The following is a 23,740-nucleotide window of genomic DNA, read 5'->3' as shown; positions in this document are numbered from 1 at the left end:
GTTTCACATGGTGTTACACCAAAGCTCTCACTGGGACGATAATTTGCAAAGCTGTCGGGTTGTTCTCTTTGGTTCACCATTGCTAAGGACGTGTGTTTTCTATTCAATATGTGAGCACGACAGTGCTCTGAATAAGACGGAGGCTGGCTGGAAGTGGATGCTTTGGAGAGGACCCATCTGTCCCTTCCTTCCATCCCAAAGAGCCTCCAGCTTCAACTGGGCCAAACAGGCAGAGTCCAGTCGGCCATCAGTTGACCATGTACGTGCACCAGGGGCCTCGTCGGCGAGATGCCGAATGCTCTAATGAAGCTTATGCTGTTTGTCTACTTTTCTGCATGGATGCCAACATCACAGCATGCCAGGAGGGCTGTGAGTCACGCTTCCTGACTGGAAAGCCACAGACACTTGCTTCCAGGGGTGCTTAGGGAGGGGTGTATCCTGTCCCACAGAACGCTGGGACTGCAGCATGGCATTATGGCGAGAACAAAACAACACAAGGCCAGAACAAGAAGGCCTTGTGGGCAGAGAGAACACCATCACAAGGCTATGACATTTCAGGATGGCTGTAGTGCTAACAACACCTTTTGTTTTCCGCTGGTTATCGAAATTGTGAACACAGACCTGTGTGGAGGAGAGAAATTGCCGTGTCATTAAGCTACAACGAGCACATCAGTGGAGAAAATGCCCATTTAACATGGTGACACTAATGCATTTATTTTCAGTTATCATCATCTTACAGACTTTATTGTAAAATGAGACATGATTCAACATGGCAGGTATAATTACAAAATGCAAATATGAGCAATGGGGAGAAGAACAGCAGAGCTTTCCACTGGTAGGGTAGATTAAAGATTGCAGTAATTGCAATTCTGCCATAATTAGAAATGTAGTGCTTTGACACAAAGAGCAGACATGGTGGCTCACACACAACATCTCTGATATCTTCTTGACAATGAGCAAATACCCAGAACATTAATCAATACGTAATTGCATTTCTCGTATTTTTTACGTCTATCAAACTACTTATTGATTGTTATCATGTCACTAACTTATTTGCAGCTCTTTGATATATAAGTTATGGGGAAAACTAAGACACCCCATTGAATGTTCAGGTTTGTGTTAAGAAATACAATAAAACGTTATTTAAAGGGGAATACATAAGCCTGATGTGACGCTGTCAGAAACATAACACATATCATGGAAATGAAGGAATCTTCATGAATGTTTATACTGTTGTCATTACTTGGTTAATAATGACACTTCTAATGGAAAGTTGACACATTTAATGAACTTTCAATGCAAGTTTTTAATGTAAGTTTTTTAAAGTGTCAAATAAGGCGTCATGGAAATGCACCACCGTGCGACAAATACACTTTTAATGCAACTTTTAATGTAACTTTGAATTACAAATATTATTTGCCAAATGACACTTCATGGCAACAGTCCTAAACACTCATAAAGACCCCTTCATGTTCATGAGAGGTGTTATGTCATGTTTTTGACAAAGTCATATCAGTCTTATGCACATCCATTCAAATAAAATGTTACCAGAAATACTAACTTTGTCTCATCTTTGATTGCTTTCTATTTATCTAGAAACTGGATACATTTCATTTCAAGTAAAAATAAAGAAACTAACCCCGCTTTACCCAATAAGGTAAGAGTTTAAGTGTTGCATGTACAACCTCTCCCAAATCACCAAACTATGAAATCAGGATATCAGGTTTAGCTTAGCTCAGGGCCTTCTTTCTTGTTGGATTTGTCTTTGTTATTTTTCTTGTTTCAGTTCTGTTTCAGCTTTAATATTTTTACAGATGATCTTACATTTTTCTCAAGTACATGGCTGAACTTAGGATGAATTTAATGGTGAGCTGGCCAGATTCTGAAACATCCACAAACCATGAAACTTCTCCATCCATTCTTCATAGCTGGTATGTGTTTGCTGGAACGGTGTATTTAATTTTAATGTGTCATCTGTCCTTCTACATCAATATTTAATCAACCCTAAAACTTTGATAGTAACAATTCTCTTCCTGATCTTTGTCTATGAATTCTCTCTTGTTAACTTCAGTCGGGTTCCTATTTGCACACGTACAGTAAAAGTCTAATCTGCACAGCCTCTTTTTGTAGAGGCAGGCACTATCATTCAAACTGTAGCAAAATTCTACTGTAGGTCCAATGACGACACTTTTAGGTATTTGAAAACCACATTTAACATCTTGCAGCCTGCTTTCAGGTGACTTGCTTAGACAAACAGACCTGAGGATGTTGGTAGTTGTTTTGAAGGAGACTTTTGAAAATAGTCTCCAATCAAAGATTAGACAAATTTTGTATTTCTGGTCTGCAAAAAAAGTTTGTATTTCTTGGAGACCATTGAAAATAGTCCAATGTAATTTCAATAATTACGTTTTTTGAGACTTGTTTAAATCCTTCACCGGGTTCATAAGCTGTGACCATATTCTTATCATTGGCTCCCAATGTAATACACATTTGGAGGCCAATGTGTGAGAGATTTTCTCACATGGCAATGATAAAAAAGTGTGGTGCTCTGTGTAGTTTCAGAAGCCATCATGTTTCTTTTATGGTTTTAGACCTCAGTATAACAATGGTGAAACTAGTGTTTCAGGTTTAGCTTTATAAACACAATAAATACACTCGAATCTGATTCCTACCCATCCCTGTTGTCCTCTTCATCAGGGTTGGAGATGAGCTGGGAACCAGCCAGAGATATGTCCAGGGCTGCCAAAGGCAAGTCTCTGTAGGTGAAATTGACTAGCTGGACTGGAGCCACGCACTGGTTGTCGTCCTCCACCTGTTGGGAGATGACCTCCAGATCCGAGGCTCCACCCTGGGGAGGAGCTCTGTGACACAAACGGTAGATCACAACCAAGGCAACAACACAGTTAGGGTGATGAATGAGTCATATTATTTTTTTCATTTGAACAAAGATGAACTTAAACATTTTGTATTTAGGTTTTCAACATCTCCGGTGGCATGGAGGTTATACCAGTGATTGCTCATGAAATTCAAGGTTGAACTGTAGTTACAGAAAAATAAAATCAAGCCTTGACATATTCAAGGCTCTTAGTTTATCTAAATTTTTAGAGAATACTTCGGTTTTTTTTTGTTTTAAATGTGGCTTAATTTGTGTTGAATAAATTATGATATTATAGTATTTGTTGTGGGTTTGGTTTTCTAAAAATTAGACTTCATTTTGCAAATATATTTTTAAGGTTAAGCCCCTAAAATTGAAAGTGGGTGTACTCCTCTTTTTACTACTGTATAAATGTTGTTAATGCAGACTATCCAAATCCAAGTTCTACATAATACATAAAAATAAACTCAAAACATTAACCAGATAAATACTGATGACCAATGGAAACTTGTTTGTAGGACACATAAAGCGAAAACATTTGCCCAGAGAGAAATGATAATCTGACATACATGATTAAATGCCAAAATGCTATAAAGACAAGTCTTTCAATTGAAGATTCAGCACGACTTCTTCACAGAACCATTGTTAAACAGTCACGCGAACTAGACTGCTTACATTAGTTGACCAAAACCGAGAAATGGCATTGCACTTCTCTCTCATTCACAATTTAATTTTTTTAGATTCATCTTCTTTGAGAAGAGATGTAAGCTAAATTTGGCAGAACCCGGCAAAGTATCATTCTGTCTTCCACTGAACTTGAGTACATAGAGAGGACTGCAATCCAAGTGGCTCAGCCAATGGCGAGCAAGGATAAGTCACCCTGGAACAACAGACACACATTGCTTGGCAGCAATCCCAGAGCAGCCAGCATGGGAACATCAATAACTGGAGTACTTATCAGTGGAGGAAGGCATTGATTACAAGACAGGGAGAACAAAAGCCAAAGGGGTTGGTGGATTTCGCAACTTCTGTGATAGAGGTGACGCAGTAGAGAAACAACTGGTTAGAAGATGATCACTGAGCAGACTGGAAAGGAACATTTGCAACATGGCAAATCAGAAATATTTGCTTCTCAAACTTAGCTTATTGTTTAGCCCTCGCAACATGAAATGCCTCACCGTTTTCTTGTTGCCTCTATTGTAATGCTAGTGGAGCTATAATTGCATTTTTCAGCTTGAGGGTCAAACATGAACAAGGCACAAAATGTGCCTTTGCATCCCAATTTTATCCATGGAGCTGGCACCTCTGACAAGCTGCAACAAGGACACTAATCATTTATGACAGACACAAACTGTTTAGTGCATCAATATCACATTTTTAGACAGTCGTGGAGAAGGCCAGGAGCAATTGTGTGCGGAGCCCAGGATAAGATGGCTAATTGCCATCCCGAGGTGGGAGCAGGCGCTTCCCGTCTGAAGACATTGTGAAGTAGTCTGCTCAAGGCTAAGCTGTTTTCAGACAAAAAAACAACAACAACAAAAAAACCCAGAAAATTGTTTTTAGCAGTGAATGACCCAAGAAATAAAAAAGGTTGACGGCTTTAGGAACAGGGTGTACAACCTATATGCCTGGGCACCTTAAGCAAGAGGTCCTAATTACAAACCTAGCACACATTAAATGATCCTGTTGTTACAGCCATGTCAGAAATGTCCTCATTTATGACTTGTGGTGTCCCCAGAAATAAAGTGATTCATTTGTTATTCTTGAATGTTTTTGTGGCAAAAGCACATATGATTATATAAAGATCAGTGTTGCAGCAGCTTGTCCTAATGTAGCAGGATGCATGACTAATATCCTTAATCTGCAGGGGACTTACTGTGACCAAAGAAACTAATCTAATTTTTAAAAAAGACAAAGAGAAACAAACTGCACAAATCTAGGTTGCAACCAAATCTAAAAATCTGAAGTATCCATGTATTTGAAATGTAAATCTTTATTTCTTCTTGTTAGAAATATTTGATACCCCTGAGAAAAGAGATAAACACAACCATGTTTTTTTTATTTATATATCTAAGTTTGAAAACACTTAATTCAACAGTTTATATTGGTATGGAAATTTACATAAAATTTTCAGCTTAAGCAATAATTATGCATTGATACATTTTATGTTAAATAAAATGTGAACAGAAAAATTGAAAGACTGCTCATTAATATGGGAATATTGTCACAATCTTTGTCTCACAAAGCAACGTCTATTTACTGTCAAAGCTCTGGAAATGAAAGAGACCACTTTAAGAGTGGTGAACTGTAGAGTTACTGTGCAGAGAAAAAAACCATTTGCCTCCCTTGCAAATTTCTTTTGCATTATTGGCACATTTAAATATCTGAGGCCATTAAACAACTTTTAATATCAAATATAGTACTGAGATGATCTTTAAAAAATAGCAATTTTGTTTAAGTAAAAAGAAAAGACAAAACTATGCAAACTATCTGTATCCTAATCAACATGTCTGTGGGCAATTGGCCACTTGTTGTACAACAATCACAATTTACTTACAAAATGGTTTACATTTGTAATTAGAACATTGTTGTAGTTTCTTATCTAGACTAAAAGTACCATTCACATTAAATATTCTTTTTTTTTTTTTGACTGTAGGAAACAAGAAAAATTATCACCAAGAATTTATTTGTGTGGCTTTTGGTTATTTACGTTTTGGTTTTTGTGTGGTGCTGCCATCAGTCACGTAAATGGCCATGTATTTAAATTAGTTTAACTATTGTACATTTTATTTCATTATAACTGCAAACCTTTTCTATTTTTTGGGAGAGGGAGTGGAATGTGATACCACCTCAAAATAATTTCATTAAGAATTACGAAAAAAAAAATGCATGATTTATTCCCGCTCCCCCCCAAAAATAGATACATGGATTTATATTCAGTCTCTTTTACACTAATATTTATAAATAAAACTCAGTGCCACCAACTGCCTTCAAGAGTTACAAAATTAGCAAATGAAGTTCACCCGTGTGTAATTTAATAGAACAAATCCAGATGTTCTATGAAGGCTTGAGTTTTGTTAAAGAAATGTAAGACACAAATAGCACAAGTAAGACCACAATGCTCAGCAGACGGGTCAGGATAAAGTTGTGAAGAGATTTAAAGCAGACCTGGGCTATAAAACAATGTCCCAACTTTGAACAGCTTACCCAGCACTGTTTAATCCATCACAGAACAAATGAAGAGTGTGTCAATTGCAAACCTACCAAGACATAGCGGTTCACTTAAACTCACAGGCCTGGCAAGGAGAGCATTTATCAAGGAGCTGCAGAGATCTTCAGCTCAGGAACAATAAATCTGGCAATAAGACAATCCTGGTTGTTCACTTCACAAATGTATTAAAGGTTGGCAAGAAGAAAGCAATTGGAAACCATTTGAGTCAGCATCAAAGCAGATTTCTGACACTTTAAAACAATTACGTTTGTAAAATATTAAATAGGGCTTTATGCAAGACCTTAAAACTTTTCCTACCACTGCCAGTATTTTATTATATGTTTGTTCACATCTGATGTTAGTAACCATTTATGACCATTGAGTCTTTAGTGGTTGTTCACAATTAAGACTATGTTGGTCTGAACTCCATTATCAACACCTTTTGATAAAGGCAGGACTGTTCACTGTGACCCGGTGGAATAGCTGTCTACTGCAACAGTGAAAAGGTGTGTTATTAGCAGTTTTCAGCATTTCTAGCAAATATCATTTTAAAACAATTATCGTTAGAGACAGTTTATCTTGCTTGGTATGCCATTCTGTTTGCAAAATTTGCTTCATTAAACATTTTGAGTACAGACCTCAGAACAACGATACATATCAACTTCTGCATTTAAATACCCACTGAATGCAAAATTGGTCATGGAATAAAATGTTGGTTTTTTAACGAAGTTTTCTAAAATAGCATTGCCTGAACCATAATGACCTTTTGAGATTGGAATCTCAAAAGGTTTTTGATGTTTGGGGTGGCAAAACAACACAAAAAACCTTGGAACTCACATTAGCATATAGCTCAACCGTACAAACCTAACTTCCGTTTTGTAGAGTAAGATTGCAGATAATTCGGCAAAATTTAAACATTTCTGTTAAAAGCAAATGCTATTGACGTATGTATCTGGTGGGAAGTCAGTTCCACAAGGCTGGGTACATTCGTTTGTTGTGCTTACTGTCTACCTAAAGGTGTAGAACAGGCTAGGGGACATATTTAAAATAAACTAAAGGGCTCAGATTATGTTCGCACGTTCTTTCTGCTCACTGGAGTATGTGGAGGAATGATAATCTGTGACACTGAGGATTTCGTTGCAGTAACATGAGGGCTTGACAACACATCAGAGACAGAAAACAATCATATTAGTCTTGCTTGTTTACAGGTTTATTTGACAATCAGTTAAAGCTTAACAGCAGTAAATACTTAACATCATGTCTTTAAGGTAATGTCCATTTAACGAGATGCCATAATAAATTTGTAAGATCTTGTGAAGCACACATGACTTCTTATTCTAAAGTTGTTTTTAAACTTCTAATATCACTCTGAAGTCAATTTCCAAACTTTATTTTTAATTTGTCATGCAGTTTGGTGTTTTATGTTTAGAGGTAGCATTCAAAGCTGAGCAAAATTGTGATTTCAAAATTATTAGTAAAAGTATCGCAATTTTCAATTCAATTTGTGCATGGGCTTTGTACAGTAAGGTTTCAAAGACATTTGAGCTTTTTTTTTTTTTTAAATCAGACCACTTCATTTTATTTTTATTGATAACAACAGTAAATAAAAAATGTGCTTTTCAAGTTATTCCATTTTATAAGGAAAATAATTTCTACAAACAAACTGGCACAATCTGGAAAGTTAACGGGTACAAATTATAATTAACTGTGTCACTTCTATGGTTTCATTTAAGTCACCTAAAGACTTGCAGCTCTGTAGAATCCCAACACAAATCACACATAACCTGTCTACCAACATAAAGAAGACTAAACAATCTCCAAAGTAACATTGTGCCCCAGTCTAAAGAGATGCAGCAGGTCTTTATGGTATGTTTTTGCTTAAAATTATGGATAGAAAAATATAATGCATATTATGACAACTTTCTGTTTGTTAACTTTTGGAAAAGGATGTGCTGTCCTGATTTATTTTCTTGCGGTGCTAAACCAAACTATGTGAAAAATCCAGATCTAGATGAAATCTTCTTGGTAACACTCACAAAAGAATGCAGTCTGTTTGACTTGTGTCACAGTCACCAATTCATTTCCAGGCCACTTCAACGAGAATCATGCCAACATTTCAGCCCAGTGGCTGAGCATGCTCTGATGAAGGCCAGTGGGATGAAATGCCTGGTTTTCTTTGAGAGATCTGTTAATGTGACCCTGAAGTCCTATGTGGTTTATATCGAGAAGTTGTCCCCTATCTTGGTCACTTTCTGTCATTTCCATGCAAATGTTTTGTCTCAGCTTCAGCTTTATAAACCAACTGTTAAATAATCAAAAGCAGTGATAAAATGCTGGTGGGAAGCTTAGACAAAAGGCCCGATTGGCTCCAAGCAGCATCCTGCGCTTTGCAGAAGATGCAGCTGACTGAACACACTTTGCATTCACCTCTCACTCTGCTCCACACTACTCCACTTCGCTTCCTCCAACTCAGCTCCCTCCCCTTTCCTCTTTCCCCAGCCTTAACCTCCCTATAATCAGAATGCGGGGCTTGTCGGAGGGACCACACACACAGAGTAATTATTAATAAGAGAAGATGACATGTGAACATCCCTCCTGAATGGTAAGTGAAGCTGGCACAGGTTTGCTGCGCTCGCAGTCTCAAAAGAGCTTTCCCAGAGATTCCTACTCATGTGAAGGTCAAGAAAAAGTAGGAATCTCATTCTACTAATCTCAGTATTAATGTCTCATTCACCTGGATTGCTTAAATCTTAATATTTTGCCACGTTTTATACTTACTGGGTATTGCTCATGTCTTGTTGCTGCGAATATGTCTTCTTTAAATGAAGCCAGGAGCTAAATCCACCACTGCAGAGATGTGGTCAGGACCATATCTACAGATAAAAGACAAGCAAAAGTACAACAAAAAATTATAACACAACAATAACCACAAACGTAATCTTCTTATGCAGGGTGTAATTACAGTCAGTGTCATGAAACATAAAGCTGAAAGAGACAAATTTATGAACAATAATCAATAAAATACCATTGTCAGTTTTTAAAGATACCTTACCTGAACTGTGGCTTTAGGTGTTTTTCAACTATTTTCCTTGGGAGCACTAAATTGTAATTGATTTTAAATCTCGTCCAATATGTACGATCCGCTCTGTGGATCGAGGGCTCAGGAACTTCACACCCCTTGCATAGTAAGTGCAGAGGGATGCTTGCTCTTTGTTCCCCCTCACACAGAGAGCCATTTACGTCCGACTGCTCAGTGAAAGTCGGCCCAGCTCTTAAACAGACATGGATAGTTACAGGTGCATCTCAGTTTATTTGAATATCATTGGAAAATCAATGTTATAGTTCTTCATTTTAAAAAAGAGACACTTCTGAACAGCTGTGTCAAAAATACTTGCAGGGTTTTTAAAAAAAGAACCAAATGAAATGTAAAATCTTTGTAACGGGTTATTTCCATACATCTAAATTTATTATTCAGAAGTAAAGCAGTCTACATTTTTCTTTACAACCAACATATTTAAAGTAGCAACCGAAATATTGTTGAAAGTACAGCTTTCCAGTTAATCAACTAATATTTAGTTGTATAACCACTATTTCTGAAAACTACTGATATGTATTGCAAGGAGAAGAACAACTCCTGGCACCTGTGATTGGACTATATTGGACTATATTTTATAATTCTTCTACACTGCTTGTTATTTTTTCATAAACAACACTTTTGATCTGACCCCACATTGGGATGTCCACTTCATGCGCTTAATCTTAAGGATCTTGAACCAAGATCAGCTACTGGGATGTTTGGGGTCATTGTTGTTGCATTCACATCTGTCAAACAGATTCATCATGTTACAGATTCATCATATTTATGCCTTACAGTTAATGAAAGCCTCAAATGTAGTTTATTTATTTATTATTATTTGAATATTGTTTAGAGCCACTAAAACAGATTTTTAACATTCAGTATTTTAATTCCATTTATAGCTTCCAAGTCAACACTTGACAGTTCTCCATCAACACTCCCACAAAAGGTCTGCAAAAGGTCACTGCTATAATAGCTGTCTGTCTATAGAACGCAGTATACAACTTGAATGAAGGTTTAGTGGAAGGATAAAGTGTGATAGAAAAAGTGCACAAATAAAACCAATTCAAGAATTGGGCAGTTGCGTGAGTCAGTGCTGCAAGGGTCGCCTCGCATGGAGGGCATGGGCTACAGCTGTCACATTCCTTTTGTGTTAAATCACACATCAACCAAACACAATGTCAGAAGCACTAAGAGGGTGGATGGAGAAAAAAACCCAACATTCATTGATCAAAAGTTTTTTCAGGTCAAATACATTTAACATTTGAACTGAACATTAATGTCTTCAAAAGACACAGGATCATAGAAGTCCTGTGTGAAGTTTCCACACTCTGTCTGGATTTGATTTAATTTGCTAATTTTGGCTCAATGTGTTTGATCAAGTCCACAATTATTGCAGGGAAGTTTTAGAGCACCTCTCGCTTTACTTTGCTGAAAGGAGATAACTCTATACAGATGCTCATTTCCAATTAGTCTTAACATTCTGTATCTTAGAGAAACAATATTTCTCTCAAAGTATTTTATTAGCTTTAACACTTTTATTATTATTATGCTTTTTTATTAGCTTTAAGACATAATCAACTAAATGAACAAGCAAAAAATATATTAGCTGATAGTGAAGCTTATAGCTTCTATGTATCAAGCTTGGGGATAAATTAACATATTAACGATATTGTAATTTTACTGAAATACACCTGAATATACAGACAGTAGTGCTTTAACATAATAAAGTCAGATTAATCGTCTTGGCTTAATATCATTATAAATCTGTGGTAATGACTGAAACCCAGGCTACCCTTTAAACACTCATTGTCAGCATTCACAGCCAGAGAAGCACAGCAGATTAAATGCTGCTCAGGAGAAATCAACACAGGTCATTCAAGGGCTGAGTGTTTGTTTCACCGCAGCGCTCCAAAAATATAGACTTTGGAAAGAAAAGGAAAACAAACAAACAAAAAAAAAGAAACAGATGATCTGAAGACCAGATGTGTTCAAAGTCAAAGAGGTTAACACTTTTGGTGATTGTTACATCGCAGAGGTGACCAAAAGGAAAAGTGACAAACAAGGATCGAATTTCCCAATCAGCATCTTGAGCTGACCCTTGTTCCAATAAGCGCTGCAGCCAATAGCGTGAGCGCTTCGAGTGAAGGAGGTCGTCCACAAAGGCACTCATTTCACTAGGCTGTTTCATTTCGTGTAACAATCACTCTGGGCTATTTCTGGCCATTCTCTCGGCATTTAACGTAACAAGGAGGCAATTCCAATCATTTCCCTTCATCTCTATAAACAGTTATGAGGCTGTTAACATTTCCATTCTGCGCTTACCTTAAATTCTCATTTATGGTTCAACCAACACACACGCGCACACACACACGCACGCGCACACACACGCACAGGCACACGCACAAACAAAACATTAATTATCTTTGGGCTTTAAATAAAAACACACTGACCTCTTGAGTATGTTCTACATGGTCCCTTCTCCATTGACCACACAGCAGTGATGGTGATGTCCCTTCCTTAGCCGATTATTATTATTGTTGTAGTGATGATGATCGGTGTGACTGAAGCTCGGATCTTCCTGTGTGTCGGCAGCGATTAGGCTTAAATCTGCGTCGACTGCGCACACGTATCGCTTCTTCTCAGAGTATGGAGAACACCTCCTCTGGGTTGGAGGCACCATCCTTTAGCGGAGTCGACGAGGCTTTCACCGGATCAGTAGATGCATAATGTGCTTGCAGGGCTTCCCCCACAATCACACCAGGGACTCCATGTGCCTGATGATGATGATGATGATAATAATAAGAGCCGCTCGACGGGGAGCTGTCCAGGTGCTGAAAACGGGATGCCAGCGGTTACAGATGTGCGGTGGGAGAAGCCAGCGCAAAGGAGACTGGACACAATTCTCATTAAGAAGCCCAAAATGCGGTCGACCGAGTCATAAATGTCCATGATAAAGACACGGAGACGGCAATCTGCACGTCCCCGTTTCTGTGCCACTCTGGAAGCGTCGACGGAGGAAAGCGCTCTCGCTTCGCTTTACCTCCTGAGTTCCTCGCGATAACAACCCACCCGCACGGAAAAAAGAGGAATGCACAATGTTCAGGTACTTTAAATGCTTCTGTGGCGGCAGATAGAGTGTTAAACGCAGTCTACCAGTTTGCAGTCTAGCCGTTTGTATTTCTCTAAAAATATACATGCCATTACATAATAATAAAAAGGTCAGGTCATTTTATGAAGGCTGATAGTAAAGAATACAGTAAAAAACATATGTGTATGTTTTTGGGGATAAGTCTGTATCAGGTTTACACATAGTGGCTAAAATATGTACACATTATGTGCAACACTGGATGAAAAATATCTTTCAACATCTATCTTTCAGTCTCACCACAGATTCTCCTTTAGATTTAGCTCTGGTCCGGGACTGAGCCGCTATAACACATAAGTATGAACCATCCCATTTTATCTATATTTTAGAGATGTTGTCCTGCAGGACATACACTCAAGTCTCAACAAGTTTCTAATAGGATTGTGTTGTGTTTTGCTCAGTCTATCTTCTAATCCACTCTGTCTCACTTCCCTGACTCTGCTGAGGAAAAGCATCTTCTCACTGTGATGCTGCCAGTTAGTTTCAAAGCTCAGTATTGCTCTCATCTGACCAGAGTGCCTTCTTCCATGTGTTTCATGGAAGAAACACATGGTTTGTTGCAATCGGCAAATGGGACTTTTTTTTTAAGTAATTGCTTCTGTCTTCCACAAAGTCCAGGTTTGTAACGTGCACACTTCTCCCATTTCCAGTGGGAATCTTTGCAGCTCATCAGGCCTTAATTGAAGAATGCCAAGAAGAAAGCTATTTCTGAAAGAAAGCCAGCGGACATGTAGTTTGCCAGGAGTCATGAGGCGGAAACCACAAACATGTGGATAAACTCGCTGTTCACAAACAAGATGAAAGGTAATTGCAGACATACACATTGCTGAAAGACAGAAAACCAACAATGAATATTTTCTTCAACACATCACCTCCATCGTGAAGTATGATAGTGGCAGCGTCATGCTGAGACAAATACATTTTTTTAATAAGGAAGAGGAGACTGGACAAAGTTCATGGGAAACAGAGGGAGCTAAAAACACAATATTGTTTGAACAAAACCTGCAAAAGGCTGCAAAAGGCTCAATAATGGAAAAGAGATTCACCTGCAGGCAGGAGAACTACCTTGAACATAGAGAATATTTTGCTATGGATCCTTTGAACTGCTCCCAATAAAACTGTCATTTTATTTAGATAAATGCTACAGATGCAGATCAGTGGCCATAAATGACTTATATGTCTGCATATCGATACCCATCCAGCATTACTAGAGAACACTGATGCTAAGATTATGATTTGAGTGATATGTTAGTCAGTTGACAGAGCATCAAAGAGTAAAGGTCAGTATATAAATTTTAATTAATATATCAACATGAAATACACCTGACAGCTTAATAGGGGTCATGTCCCACACTCTGTGGTCCGTTGAGATTTCAAAGTCAGAAAGCATACAGGAGCACCAGAGAAAATAATGTAAATGTTGCTCAAGAAACCCCAGATTAAACATCGTAGAATTCTGTCACTATAGACAAGCATTATAGTGACAGAAACTCCTGTCACTTTTTTTTTTATCAATGCAGCTTGATAAAAAAAAAAGTTCGAAGCTAGATATCCATCCAGCATTACCAATACTGGATAAGTTCTTCCAACTTTTTCTTCTAAAGGATTCATTGTTTTTTGGAAGTGATTGCATTACTACGAAACTAAAAACCCGAAATCAAAACGTTAAAAGGAAAATGGTGCCAGGTGGTGATTCAGCTAACGGTTCTGGGTGAAAACAATTACTCGTCTGAGAAGCAATGCAAGATTTTCTTAGAGAAGTTCTCACGATGCCATTCATGCCTCTTCACATACCAGCAATTGTTTGCTTTCTACCAAACCCAGAAAGGCAGAGTTCCCCAGTCCATCAAATACTTCCCTGATCTATCCTCAGCCTAATGCAACAATTGATCTAAGCTTCAGCAAGGGAAAAAAAAATAAAACCTCTCTAGGCTACATATAAGGTCAAAATGATCCAACTCGACTTAAAATCTAAGTAATTCAGGGTAATGTTACCCAGAACAATGTAAGATACGAAGAGATGGCGAGGAAGTATCAGAGGGTTGACATTTCACTTGCCATTTAAAAAAGTGGACAAACTGCCCCTCCTGCATTCTTTTCAGCAAAAGCACGCCCACACGAGAAAACTGCATAGGTGCATGTACGTTCCGCAAAGATTTACCCCAGGAACCAGAAGCATTTAAAGCTAGGATTTCAGGACCTGGTAAAAGGGACGTGGTAAGTGACCCATTTCTGATAGAAACTAAACAAATTAAGTTTTATTAGGGATCTTTTGATTAAGTCATTCTTCTTAAGTATGTTGACATTTCTAAACTTTTACAAGTTTTTTGGGGGGCTAGTTGTGGAAACTAAACCTATGTTCTCTCTTAGGATAAACCACAACTAAAGCAATTCAAATGATGGCAGGTAACTCATCCTATCAATTGTGACCATTTCTAAACATGAAGGTGTGCTTAGAAATTTAACTAATCCTGTAACATTTTCAGTACATGGAAAAGCCTGTGGTCCTCAGGAAGCTACATTTTGCATGAACGGAGGGACATGTTATAAATTGCCAGCTATGGACGCACTCTCTTGCCTGTAAGTAAAATAATAATAAAAAGCACAAACAAATTGATTTTACCAGCCAATATGTACATGAGAAATATTACTAACATTTTCTTTTTTGTTATTACTTTTAAACACTTTGGCACTATAGTTGCAGTGAAGATTACAGAGGAATCAGATGTGAGCACTACCACCTTCCTAGTTCTTCTCAGGATGGATACGATAGAGGATTATTAGCTGCCATCATCATTGTAGCAATCATCCTCTTGGTGGTGCTGGTTGTTGTCATTTACTATGTTCAAAAGTGAGTAAATCGTATAGAACTATTTAAAGTTTAAGAGTTTTGTGCTGATGAATCTGAGCTCTAATGTGAACAAACAAAACATAAAATGTAAGCATAATTTTCTTTTTTCTGTGTACAGGATGGTAAAGGAAAAATCAAACCAAAGAAACGATGGCAATCAGAGGAAGAAGTTCCAAGTATGAGCTCTACTGCCTTAATGTACATGTTTGTGCATGTGTTTAATGTAATAATATATTATTTAATGTTGATGCAGTTAATATAGTAATTTAGAGGAAGATTCTGCATTTTTTAATGTGATAAAAATGTATTTAAGAGGTTTGGAATAAGGATTATTGGTTGGGAAATGAAGAACTTGTTACATCTTAATATATTTCTTTAAATGTTTGTTTAAATGTGGAATTGAGACAACCAAATTCCAAGTTGCGAAATCTCTGTAAAAAAAAAAAGCAAGCCATTGTATGTTTTTTTAAAAAGTCACAATTTAAAAAAAGGTACATATTTAGTTACATACATTCTTATTTTTGAGACATTGTATTCATACAACTGTTCCTGTCACACAGACTAACTATTTACAGCCTTTTGCTGAATGCAATCAATCTCTATTTAAAGTTTTGTCTGTTATTAAGCCGTATTGTGTTTTTGATGTTAACCATAGCTGCCTCTGGATGCATCTTAACTAGTGATCATAGTGATCTCACTTCCCAGAAAGCGCTTTTTAATTTCACCCATGGCTTTCCCAAAGCTGGAGAGGCAAGAACAAATGCAAATGGCAATCTTTGCCTCTGGTCTATATACCTTCATTGGTTCCACTAAATCTAAAACTAGTTGGAGATGAGGAATTTTAAAACGGTAACAGTGTTTGCTGGGTTAACAGACAAGTTACTCTTTTAGTTATATATTTGTAAAATAGATTAAGAGATAAGTTACTCTTTAAAATGTCTTCCATGGTTTAACAGTTATCTGTTAATGACTGAGGCCAATTTTTTATCTATAAGTACTTCATCACTATTCTACCAAGACATGTTGAGTTAGTTTTAACTAAAGAGCTGAAATATGTGCCGAGGCAAAGACTTTAAATATGGTATTTATTTCATTAGAACACTTTAAGCCTTTATTTGTGCAAAATATAATCATTATTTATGCTGCTGGTATATTTAGCTATAACATAGCATTTTAATTAGGCCAAAATGTTTTTTTTCTAGTTGAATTGTGAAGTGGTCCAACCACTATCCAAATAATTCCATTAACAGTAACTTAGGAGGGAGCTAACGATTAGGATGATAATAAAGAGGCCTTAAACCTAAAAGACCTAAAGCTCAGTACAAAAAGATCAATATCCGAACCGCTAAGTGAAAACAGTCAAAAATTTGTTTACCATTCAAGTGTTTGTTTGCTATGTCAATGTCAAATGATTTTTATTAAGGGTCAAGAAGAACATAAATATATAAAATTTTTGGGGTTAATATGTACATCAAATCTTTTTTTAAAAAAAACTGATACCCTTTGTACAATGTTTTATGTTTTAAAAGATGCAAGAAATAAAAGTCTTGGTGGAATTAAAAATAACTTTGGATCCGGGGCTTTACTATTTCTCCTTGGAGTGCTTCCACAAGGTGGTAGAACAGATTTCCTACAAAGAACAAACAGGAGCAAAACTAACATAAGTTTGGGTGCATTTCACTAAGTCTGAAATGTTCATACATTTGTAAAGCCAAGCAAGGTAATAGCAACGTAGTCACTGAGGAATTAAATTCTGTGACTCATTTCTACTTCTTTACGCAGATATTACAAACCTCTACTTCCTTGTGTATTCATTTGCATACATGAATGCAAACACTTTTTACAACATGCAAAACATTTTTAAATAAAATTAAAGCAACAGCACAAAGGAACATTTTTTTTTTAAATAATTTTTTTCTCCGAAGAGTTTTTGCGGTGCTAGTGGCTCGTATTTTCGACAGAAGGCAGACAGGAGAGAAGATATGTGGCAAAGGTCGCCTGAAGCAGGAGTCGAACCCGCGACGTCCGCATCGAGGACTGAGGCTTCCAAACGTGGGGCGTGCTAACCCCTGCGCCACAACACATCCCCAACGTTTTTAAATTATTTGCTGACAGAAGATTAAACAAGTTGTAAATAAAAAAATTAAAAAAAATACTCTCAATTCCTTAGAGTGAAAAACAAATGCATTATGAAATATCCTTAAAGTCGAAACCTGGGGCATTATGCACATATATATTAACATTTCAAGTACAGCTTAAAAGAAAAGTTTGAAAATAAAATGGTAAAAACGTGAGAAGTATAAAATAAACTACATGAATGGATGATATCTGACAGCTGTGATATGAAAACAGGAAAAAAAAAGCTTCACAGGTCTTAAAGAGGACCTGAGAGACGTGTCTGCCTCTTGCGTAATTCTATCTACCGATGTCATCCACTCACAGAAACTCCCAACAGGAACTGCTTCATTGCTTTCAGTGGGTGTGAAACCTTTCTTAAGAAAGGAAGTGAGGAAGAAAAACACTGAGGAATTCTAAATTGCACAAGAACTGAACTAAAAGTAAACTGGCTTCACTTTTCAGAATGGCAATAATTTCAAACATGCTGCTAATGCAATCTGCACACTTAAATTGAAAAACGAAAAAAATGCCAATGTCAGTTTGGCTTCTTTCGACCCAGACATTGGGACACATGACGTTAGCACTCTGGGATCATATTTTGGAAACAAAAACCCATAAAAGAATAATAAAAACTAGAGAAGCCTTTTAGAATCTCACTGTAGTGTAGAATGGACAACTTTCACTGAAGTCTGCTTAAAGAAAACAACCTTAAAAACCATTCAAATGTTTTGAGTTTTTGTTTTTTGAATTGTAAAAGATATTTTCCAATGAGATGAGATATGGATCAAGAGTTTTCAGCTGGATTTAAAAGCTCCATAAAAAAAAGACAACGCAAAAGAGGAGCTGAAAACACTGAAAACTGTGGCTGCACAGTTTTCAGTGAATTTTTATTGACATGCTCTCACACATTTCTAGCTTTGTCAAACCGATGAGCAATTTTTAGTGCAGTGCTATTCAGTCCCACAGACTGCATGTTCGTGATAATGGTGACCACCACCCCTTGAGGGAGGTAGAGAGTCCGTCCCTGGCGTTGGTCCATCTCATCACTGGGTAACACCAGAAGAACGCTGCTGGCCCCCACAGCTCCTCCTGTGTGGGACACGTAATGCCTGCGTTTCCTGCACTGACCATACTTCTGCAGCTTCTCCACCACCAGCCAGCCTTGGCCGTACAGTCCATCGTTATCCCAGGAGGCTTCTGTCTTGTCAACTGGTGTCCACAGCTCTATGGCTGATTTGGGTTTCAAAAAGCCAGGGAGCAACCCCTCCGTGTCCTTCAGGTGGGCCACCTGGTAGCTATAGAGCAGAGCATTGCCGAACAACAGCAGGTCTCCCACAGTGGAGAGGAAGCCGCCTCCGGCCCATTTGTAGGAGATGTCTACGTATGGGCAGTTTACAACTCGCCCTCGCTTGTTGAGGTGATAAAATCTGTGGAGGAACCAAGAAGCAAGAGAATTTTGGATTTTGATGCATTAATCAAAAATAAATAAAGTAAACTCAAATAACACATGGATTCATGTAATGTTTTGCACTTTTACATAGTATCCTAAGCTTTATCATATTTTATTAGTCCATGACTGAAGTAGAAGGAAAATCCAATCCTTTCCATACCGTTTTATAAATAAATACCTGAAGTGTGCGAGAAGCAATTTTTTCTACCCCTCAGTCAATACTTTATGGAAACACATTTTGACATAATTGCAAATGAAAGTTTTTTGAGGGGTTGCCAGCTTTGCACATCTAGAGACTGAAAGATAGTCCTAGTTTTTTTGGAGCTCAAGTGCAGTCAGATTGGTTGAGGAGCACATGTGGACATCAGATATCGACACTTATTCTCAATCGGGTTTAAACCCCAACTCTCAACATGGCATCAAACTAGTGAAGAGATGGACATGTATGTCTCATGCTTGTCACCAAAAGTGACAACTATTGTCTTACAAATCTACAACTAAAGAGAGACAGAAATATCAGCCAGTGATGTTCTTGCCAATTTATGTGGGCAGCCATGTCTTGGTATGTTTGGAATTGTGCCATTCTATATCTTTATATTGGCAGTAATCCGTGAGATGATAAAAGCTTGAGATAATCTGAGAATATACTGAAATTAAGTTGCAAGCAGATAGACTACATTTATGTTTATGGAGAAATATGTGAAGTCTAAAGGCTGGTTGGATCCTATTTAGGGTTATAAAGAATAAACAGGGCCGAATACCAATGCATGCCACATATTTGTAAACAATTTCAATCAAATAATTTTTATTTCACTCCTCAGTAATTCATTAGTTTGTGTAAAATCCCAGTGAAATACACTGATGTATGTGGTTGTGACATGAAAACATATTAAAAAAGATTAAAGAGGTGTGGATACTTTGCAAGGTGTTGTAGAGGACAGAAACAAAATATATATAAAAAAATATAGATTGCCTGGAGCGATGATATATAATTGGGTCATTCTCATCTGGAACCGTATTGTGCATTCCCAGCTCCCAAAACATGTTCTTCATGATATCCAGGAAGCGCTGGTTCGCAGCCCTCTCCAAAACAGCACTCAGCAGTGTGAAAGCGTGAGTGGAGTAGAGGAAAGTGGTTCCTTCAATCCAGCGAAAACATTATTCGAACTGATTAACATTGAAAATGTATCGTACAGAAATTGTTTTGTACAAAAATTTGCTTACCAGGTTTGAAAATGAGTGGGTCGTCCTTAAAAAGGTCCAGGGACTTAATAACGCTTTCATAATTGTCTTTTATGTAGTATTCTTCGTGCTCAAACTCCTTTTTCCGTTGACCCGGAGCGGATTCTTTACCTTTAGATGGTTGATTTCCTCCGGGTTTGTCTCTGTTTTCAGGTAAGCTCTTCTCCTCGTCTCTCTGTTTACTTGTGCCTGAATCAAAGCAGAAATGTAAGAGGAGGCCAGGCTTTTGCACTATCTGCCCCCAAAATTGAGGAGTAGTCTGCCCTTACCCACCTGGCAGATCTCTTCTCATTGAGTTAAAGAATGTTCTTTCTACACATTTATATGGTGAAACCGTTAGCACATCCTGAAAGGCTGACTGTTTTAACTATCTTCATTTGTGTATTTTAACTTATCTGTAGATCTTTGGTTGCTTTAAAATGCTTTATAGAGAAAAGTAGTAAGTTACCTGGATGCTTAAGAAGTCGCTTGGCTTTCTCTTTGTCCTCCTTAACTTTATTTGCATCCTTCTCGTAGTGCCTTATGCCACTTAGGTGTGACAGTATCATACGAGAAGTTATTGTAACCTGAAAAAATAAAAAAGCTAAATTTAATTTACCATGGCTAGCTGCAAGTATTAAAATAAGTCATTTTCCCATATCCATAAGTGACTTACATCTTTCCCATCAAACTGTTTCTGAGGAAACTCGGGCACGTATTTTTGGACGGGAGCATCAAGATCAAGTTTCCCTTCTTCACATAGTCGTGCGGCAGCTGCAGTTGTGAGGGACTTACTGATGCTGGCGATCCGCATCACCGTATCAGGAGTGCATGGGACACGATTCTCCAAATCAGCATAGCCAATGCCTGGATCAGATCAACAGCTTCAGTGATTGCACGGTGTGTAAAAGCATTTCATAGATGTGTCTACTGTGCAACAAAGCCTTTTACAGGCCAGATTAATGATTGTGCAAGACCTGCAGCGTCAGGTTTATTCAAAATCACCTTGATTTTGGTTTTGCTCTATCATTTTCCTTTGCCTTCTACATGCAAGCCAACTTCAATCTTTCTCCCAACTGAGACATGCTCTTATGTTAGCCAACCTTAGTTCAGCTTCATTAAGAACCACCATTAGAGCTTATATCAACACTTAGGCAGTTGTCCTCAAATCTAAGTTTCGTGTGCCATAAAAGAGACCATGGTATTATGTTCTATGCATTTCCTCCTTTAGTCAGACAAATACTCTGTACAATTTAACTGAAAACCAAATTTCTTTGGAAAAACAATGGCCATTTTGCATTATTGTGCACACAATTTACTTTGCTGAGACAGATTCTAATACAATTTTTGCATGCATTCAGCAGCAATGTTATGCCTTATAGTTATTAGGAACTGGTGCAGTGAAATAGTTCTTTTTGAAGCAGTGTGTTGAAACTAATGAAGGTACAGATAAGAGAGACTACTTCCCCATTTTTAAACAACATAAAAAAATACAACTTGCACAATATATTGTGCAAGCTCAGAAATCTTGACTTCATAATTTTAAATTTTCTCAGTGTTACTACTTTTTTAAATGGTAAAAAAAAGCATATTTGTCTCTGGTAGATGTGTGGAACTACCCTGTCATTTTTCTGTAACAAGGTAAAACAAAGTCCCATAAACTTGCTTCTTTTGTATTTTGTTCATTATTTGTTGGGAACACAAGATTAAAATTTAACACTCTCTACAAGTAAGCTACAAGGCATAATAAACAGCTGATTCAGCAATCAAAATTTAATCAACAGTACCTAAAATTCAAATACATGACAACAGGCCATCATTGGAGTTTTTATTGAATTTTCCCACAGTACAAGTTGGGACTGTATTTTTCAAAAAAAAAAAAAAAAAAAATCCCCCTGCAGTTATGTTAATTACCCTAACCCATTTATTAACCTTTGCAATGAACCTCAAGGCAAAAAAAAAAAAAAAAAAAAAAAAAAAAAAAAAATGTCCAAAGAAAATAGGTAATCATCTAGGAACAGAGTGGTTCCTCAGTGGTGAAAGCCATAACTTTCTTATATTATAGAAGATCTAGAAGAGGCAGCTATCATTTGACTGTTTCCTATCACAGAAAAATAAAGAAAATGTCATTCAGATACAAACACCCACAATAACTTTAAAACTTCTATTAAAAGATGCTACATGACCACAATGAACAAACACTGTGGTCATCATCTTCCAGCAGGTCATTGTCCAGCTGGAAGGTGAACCTCCACTCCTCCAAGAAGAAAACCTTTTCCACAGCATGATGCTGCCACCACCTGGTCCCTGCTGACATATATCATTAATCCCCAAAGAAATACACTAAAGTTTATACTTGCAACATGACAAAATGTGGAGATGTTTGACGTGCATTTGATAACAGCGCTCCTATTGTCACCATTAGAACTCTGTCAGCCAGTATGCAAAATAAAACCGCAACATTGTTGCCAGATATTTTGTTCTGATACATTTTTACTCTGAGTTGTAACTCCATGCTGGACTGTTTTATCACCCACCTTCAGACCACACTTGAACACCATCCACTGCGACCCCAACTATCAGTCCAGGAGCTCCGACCTCAGCCTAATAATAGGAGAGATAATTAATAATAACAACAAAGACACTAATAAAGTGTCTCGAACCAAGTTAGTTTCAGAGGCCTACCTCTTTGCCTACCTTTATCCGCTCTAGCAGGTCTCTGCTCACTTCTATGGCATTTGCGTACGGATGAGTCTTTTGTGCTGTTTCAACTTTATCATCACATGAGCTGTTTGCAGAGTCAGACCCGTATTTCACACCCACTGCTAAAACAATGCCCACACCAGCGCCATACAGCCACGTTCTGGACTTTAATCGGTGTATAAAATTGATTTTGCCACCGACGAAACGCGTCTGCGTCCGAATAAAAACACCTTTCGCCCGCGGTGTTAGGAAGAGAGACTCCGGTGCTGGGAGCGGGGAGCACTTGGCAGAAATACGACGATATAAAAACATTCGAAACATGATGGAGAAAAACGCTCCGCTTCAAATGTTTGCAACCGCTCGCATTTTGTCGTTAACTTACTGGGAGTAATCCTTAACAGTCAGCCGGTGGACCACATGGGAAGAAGAGGTGACAGCGCGGTGTGGGAGGAGTTTTCCTCTTAAATGGAGAGCAAAGTGTTGAAAACTACTCTTTACATTTTTTTTTCACATTTCTTTGCTCACAAAAGGCATCACTTAAAACCATGGAGAAATTAAGTATTATGTGACATAGTAACAAAATAATTATTTTTTAATGATCACATTTATGCAAAAATTAAGTTCAAACATGAAGTGAAGTAAGCGGCCAGAGTGAGTATACGACACTGACCTTTCAATATGTTAGATAACTTTGAGTGAATTGTGATTTAACCAAGAGGAGAATGTACACTCAGAGCATGCAATAAGTTGCTCAATGACCTTTAACCAGTGGCAAATATTGATGTTTTCAGTCCAGATAGTGAAAAGCGAACAAATTCTGCGCATCTCCGGTTTTCATTCGTTGCAGAAGTATGACAGGTGAAATTTTGAAACGGTAAAGGGGTGTTAGTGGCACTATAAGCTATTAGGTATAACATACTCACAAATACAGATCCGACTCCATAACGTTATAAATTACTTAGGATAACATTTTATTTTAATAAAATTTAAATAACTGTTCTCTTCATATCGGACATATGGTTCGTGAAGCTCCGTTTGAAATAGTGTGCAAAACCACGCCCACCCGGCTCAACATTTTATTTTCGCC

At 37.6% G+C, this 23,740-nt stretch overlaps 2 protein-coding genes across 3 annotated transcripts in view; both read right to left on the bottom strand.

Annotated features, from left to right (window-relative positions):
• Positions 1-12,262, bottom strand: part of tmem266 (transmembrane protein 266) — a 31,999-nt gene extending 19,737 nt beyond the window's left edge. Inside the window, exons 1-3 of the mRNA XM_055034834.1 lie at positions 11,616-12,262; positions 8,865-8,959; positions 2,673-2,861 (exon numbers count right to left, since the gene is read on the bottom strand). Of these exons, the coding sequence (XP_054890809.1) occupies positions 2,673-2,861; positions 8,865-8,878 (203 nt within the window). The 5' untranslated portion in view covers positions 8,879-8,959; positions 11,616-12,262. The remainder of the gene's footprint in view (positions 1-2,672; positions 2,862-8,864; positions 8,960-11,615) is intronic.
• A 5,855-nt stretch (positions 12,263-18,117) lies between these two features.
• Positions 18,118-23,050, bottom strand: lactb (lactamase, beta). Of its 2 annotated transcripts, none has more exons than XM_055037542.1 (7): positions 22,636-23,050; positions 22,488-22,554; positions 20,627-20,817; positions 20,420-20,537; positions 19,954-20,160; positions 19,703-19,868; positions 18,118-18,706 (listed from the first exon to the last, which is right to left on the bottom strand). In XM_055037542.1, exons 1-7 carry the CDS (start codon positions 22,972-22,974, stop codon positions 18,181-18,183), a joined length of 1,614 nt encoding a protein of 537 aa, XP_054893517.1. In that variant the 5' UTR covers positions 22,975-23,050; the 3' UTR covers positions 18,118-18,180. The 2 variants fall into 2 exon arrangements, with proteins under 2 accessions (XP_054893517.1, XP_054893527.1); XM_055037552.1 differs by having other exon boundaries at positions 22,648-23,050.
• Positions 23,051-23,740: the final 690 nt, after the last annotated feature.

This window comes from Poeciliopsis prolifica, unplaced genomic scaffold (assembly GCF_027474105.1).
Source record: "Poeciliopsis prolifica strain line A6 unplaced genomic scaffold, Auburn_PproV2 SCAFFOLD001, whole genome shotgun sequence".
In the NCBI taxonomy this organism is placed as follows: Eukaryota; Metazoa; Chordata; class Actinopteri; order Cyprinodontiformes; family Poeciliidae; genus Poeciliopsis; species Poeciliopsis prolifica.
The sequence above is the reverse complement of the archived record's forward strand: the minus strand, read 5'-3'. Positions and strand labels throughout refer to the sequence as shown.

What these genes read in the sequence shown, in the direction of transcription:
- lactb (XM_055037542.1), bottom strand. Translation starts at nt 22,974, where the DNA reads ATGTTTCGAATGTTTTTATATCGTCGTATTTCTGCCAAGTGCTCCCCG. An exon ending in GGATAAAGGTAGGCAAAGAG is followed by an intron (nt 22,555 to 22,635) that starts GTAGGCCTCTGA and finishes TCCTATTATTAG; the next exon opens with GCTGAGGTCGGAGCTCCTGG. An exon ending in TGTTCAAGTGTGGTCTGAAG is followed by an intron (nt 20,818 to 22,487) that starts GTGGGTGATAAA and finishes GATCTGATCCAG; the next exon opens with GCATTGGCTATGCTGATTTG.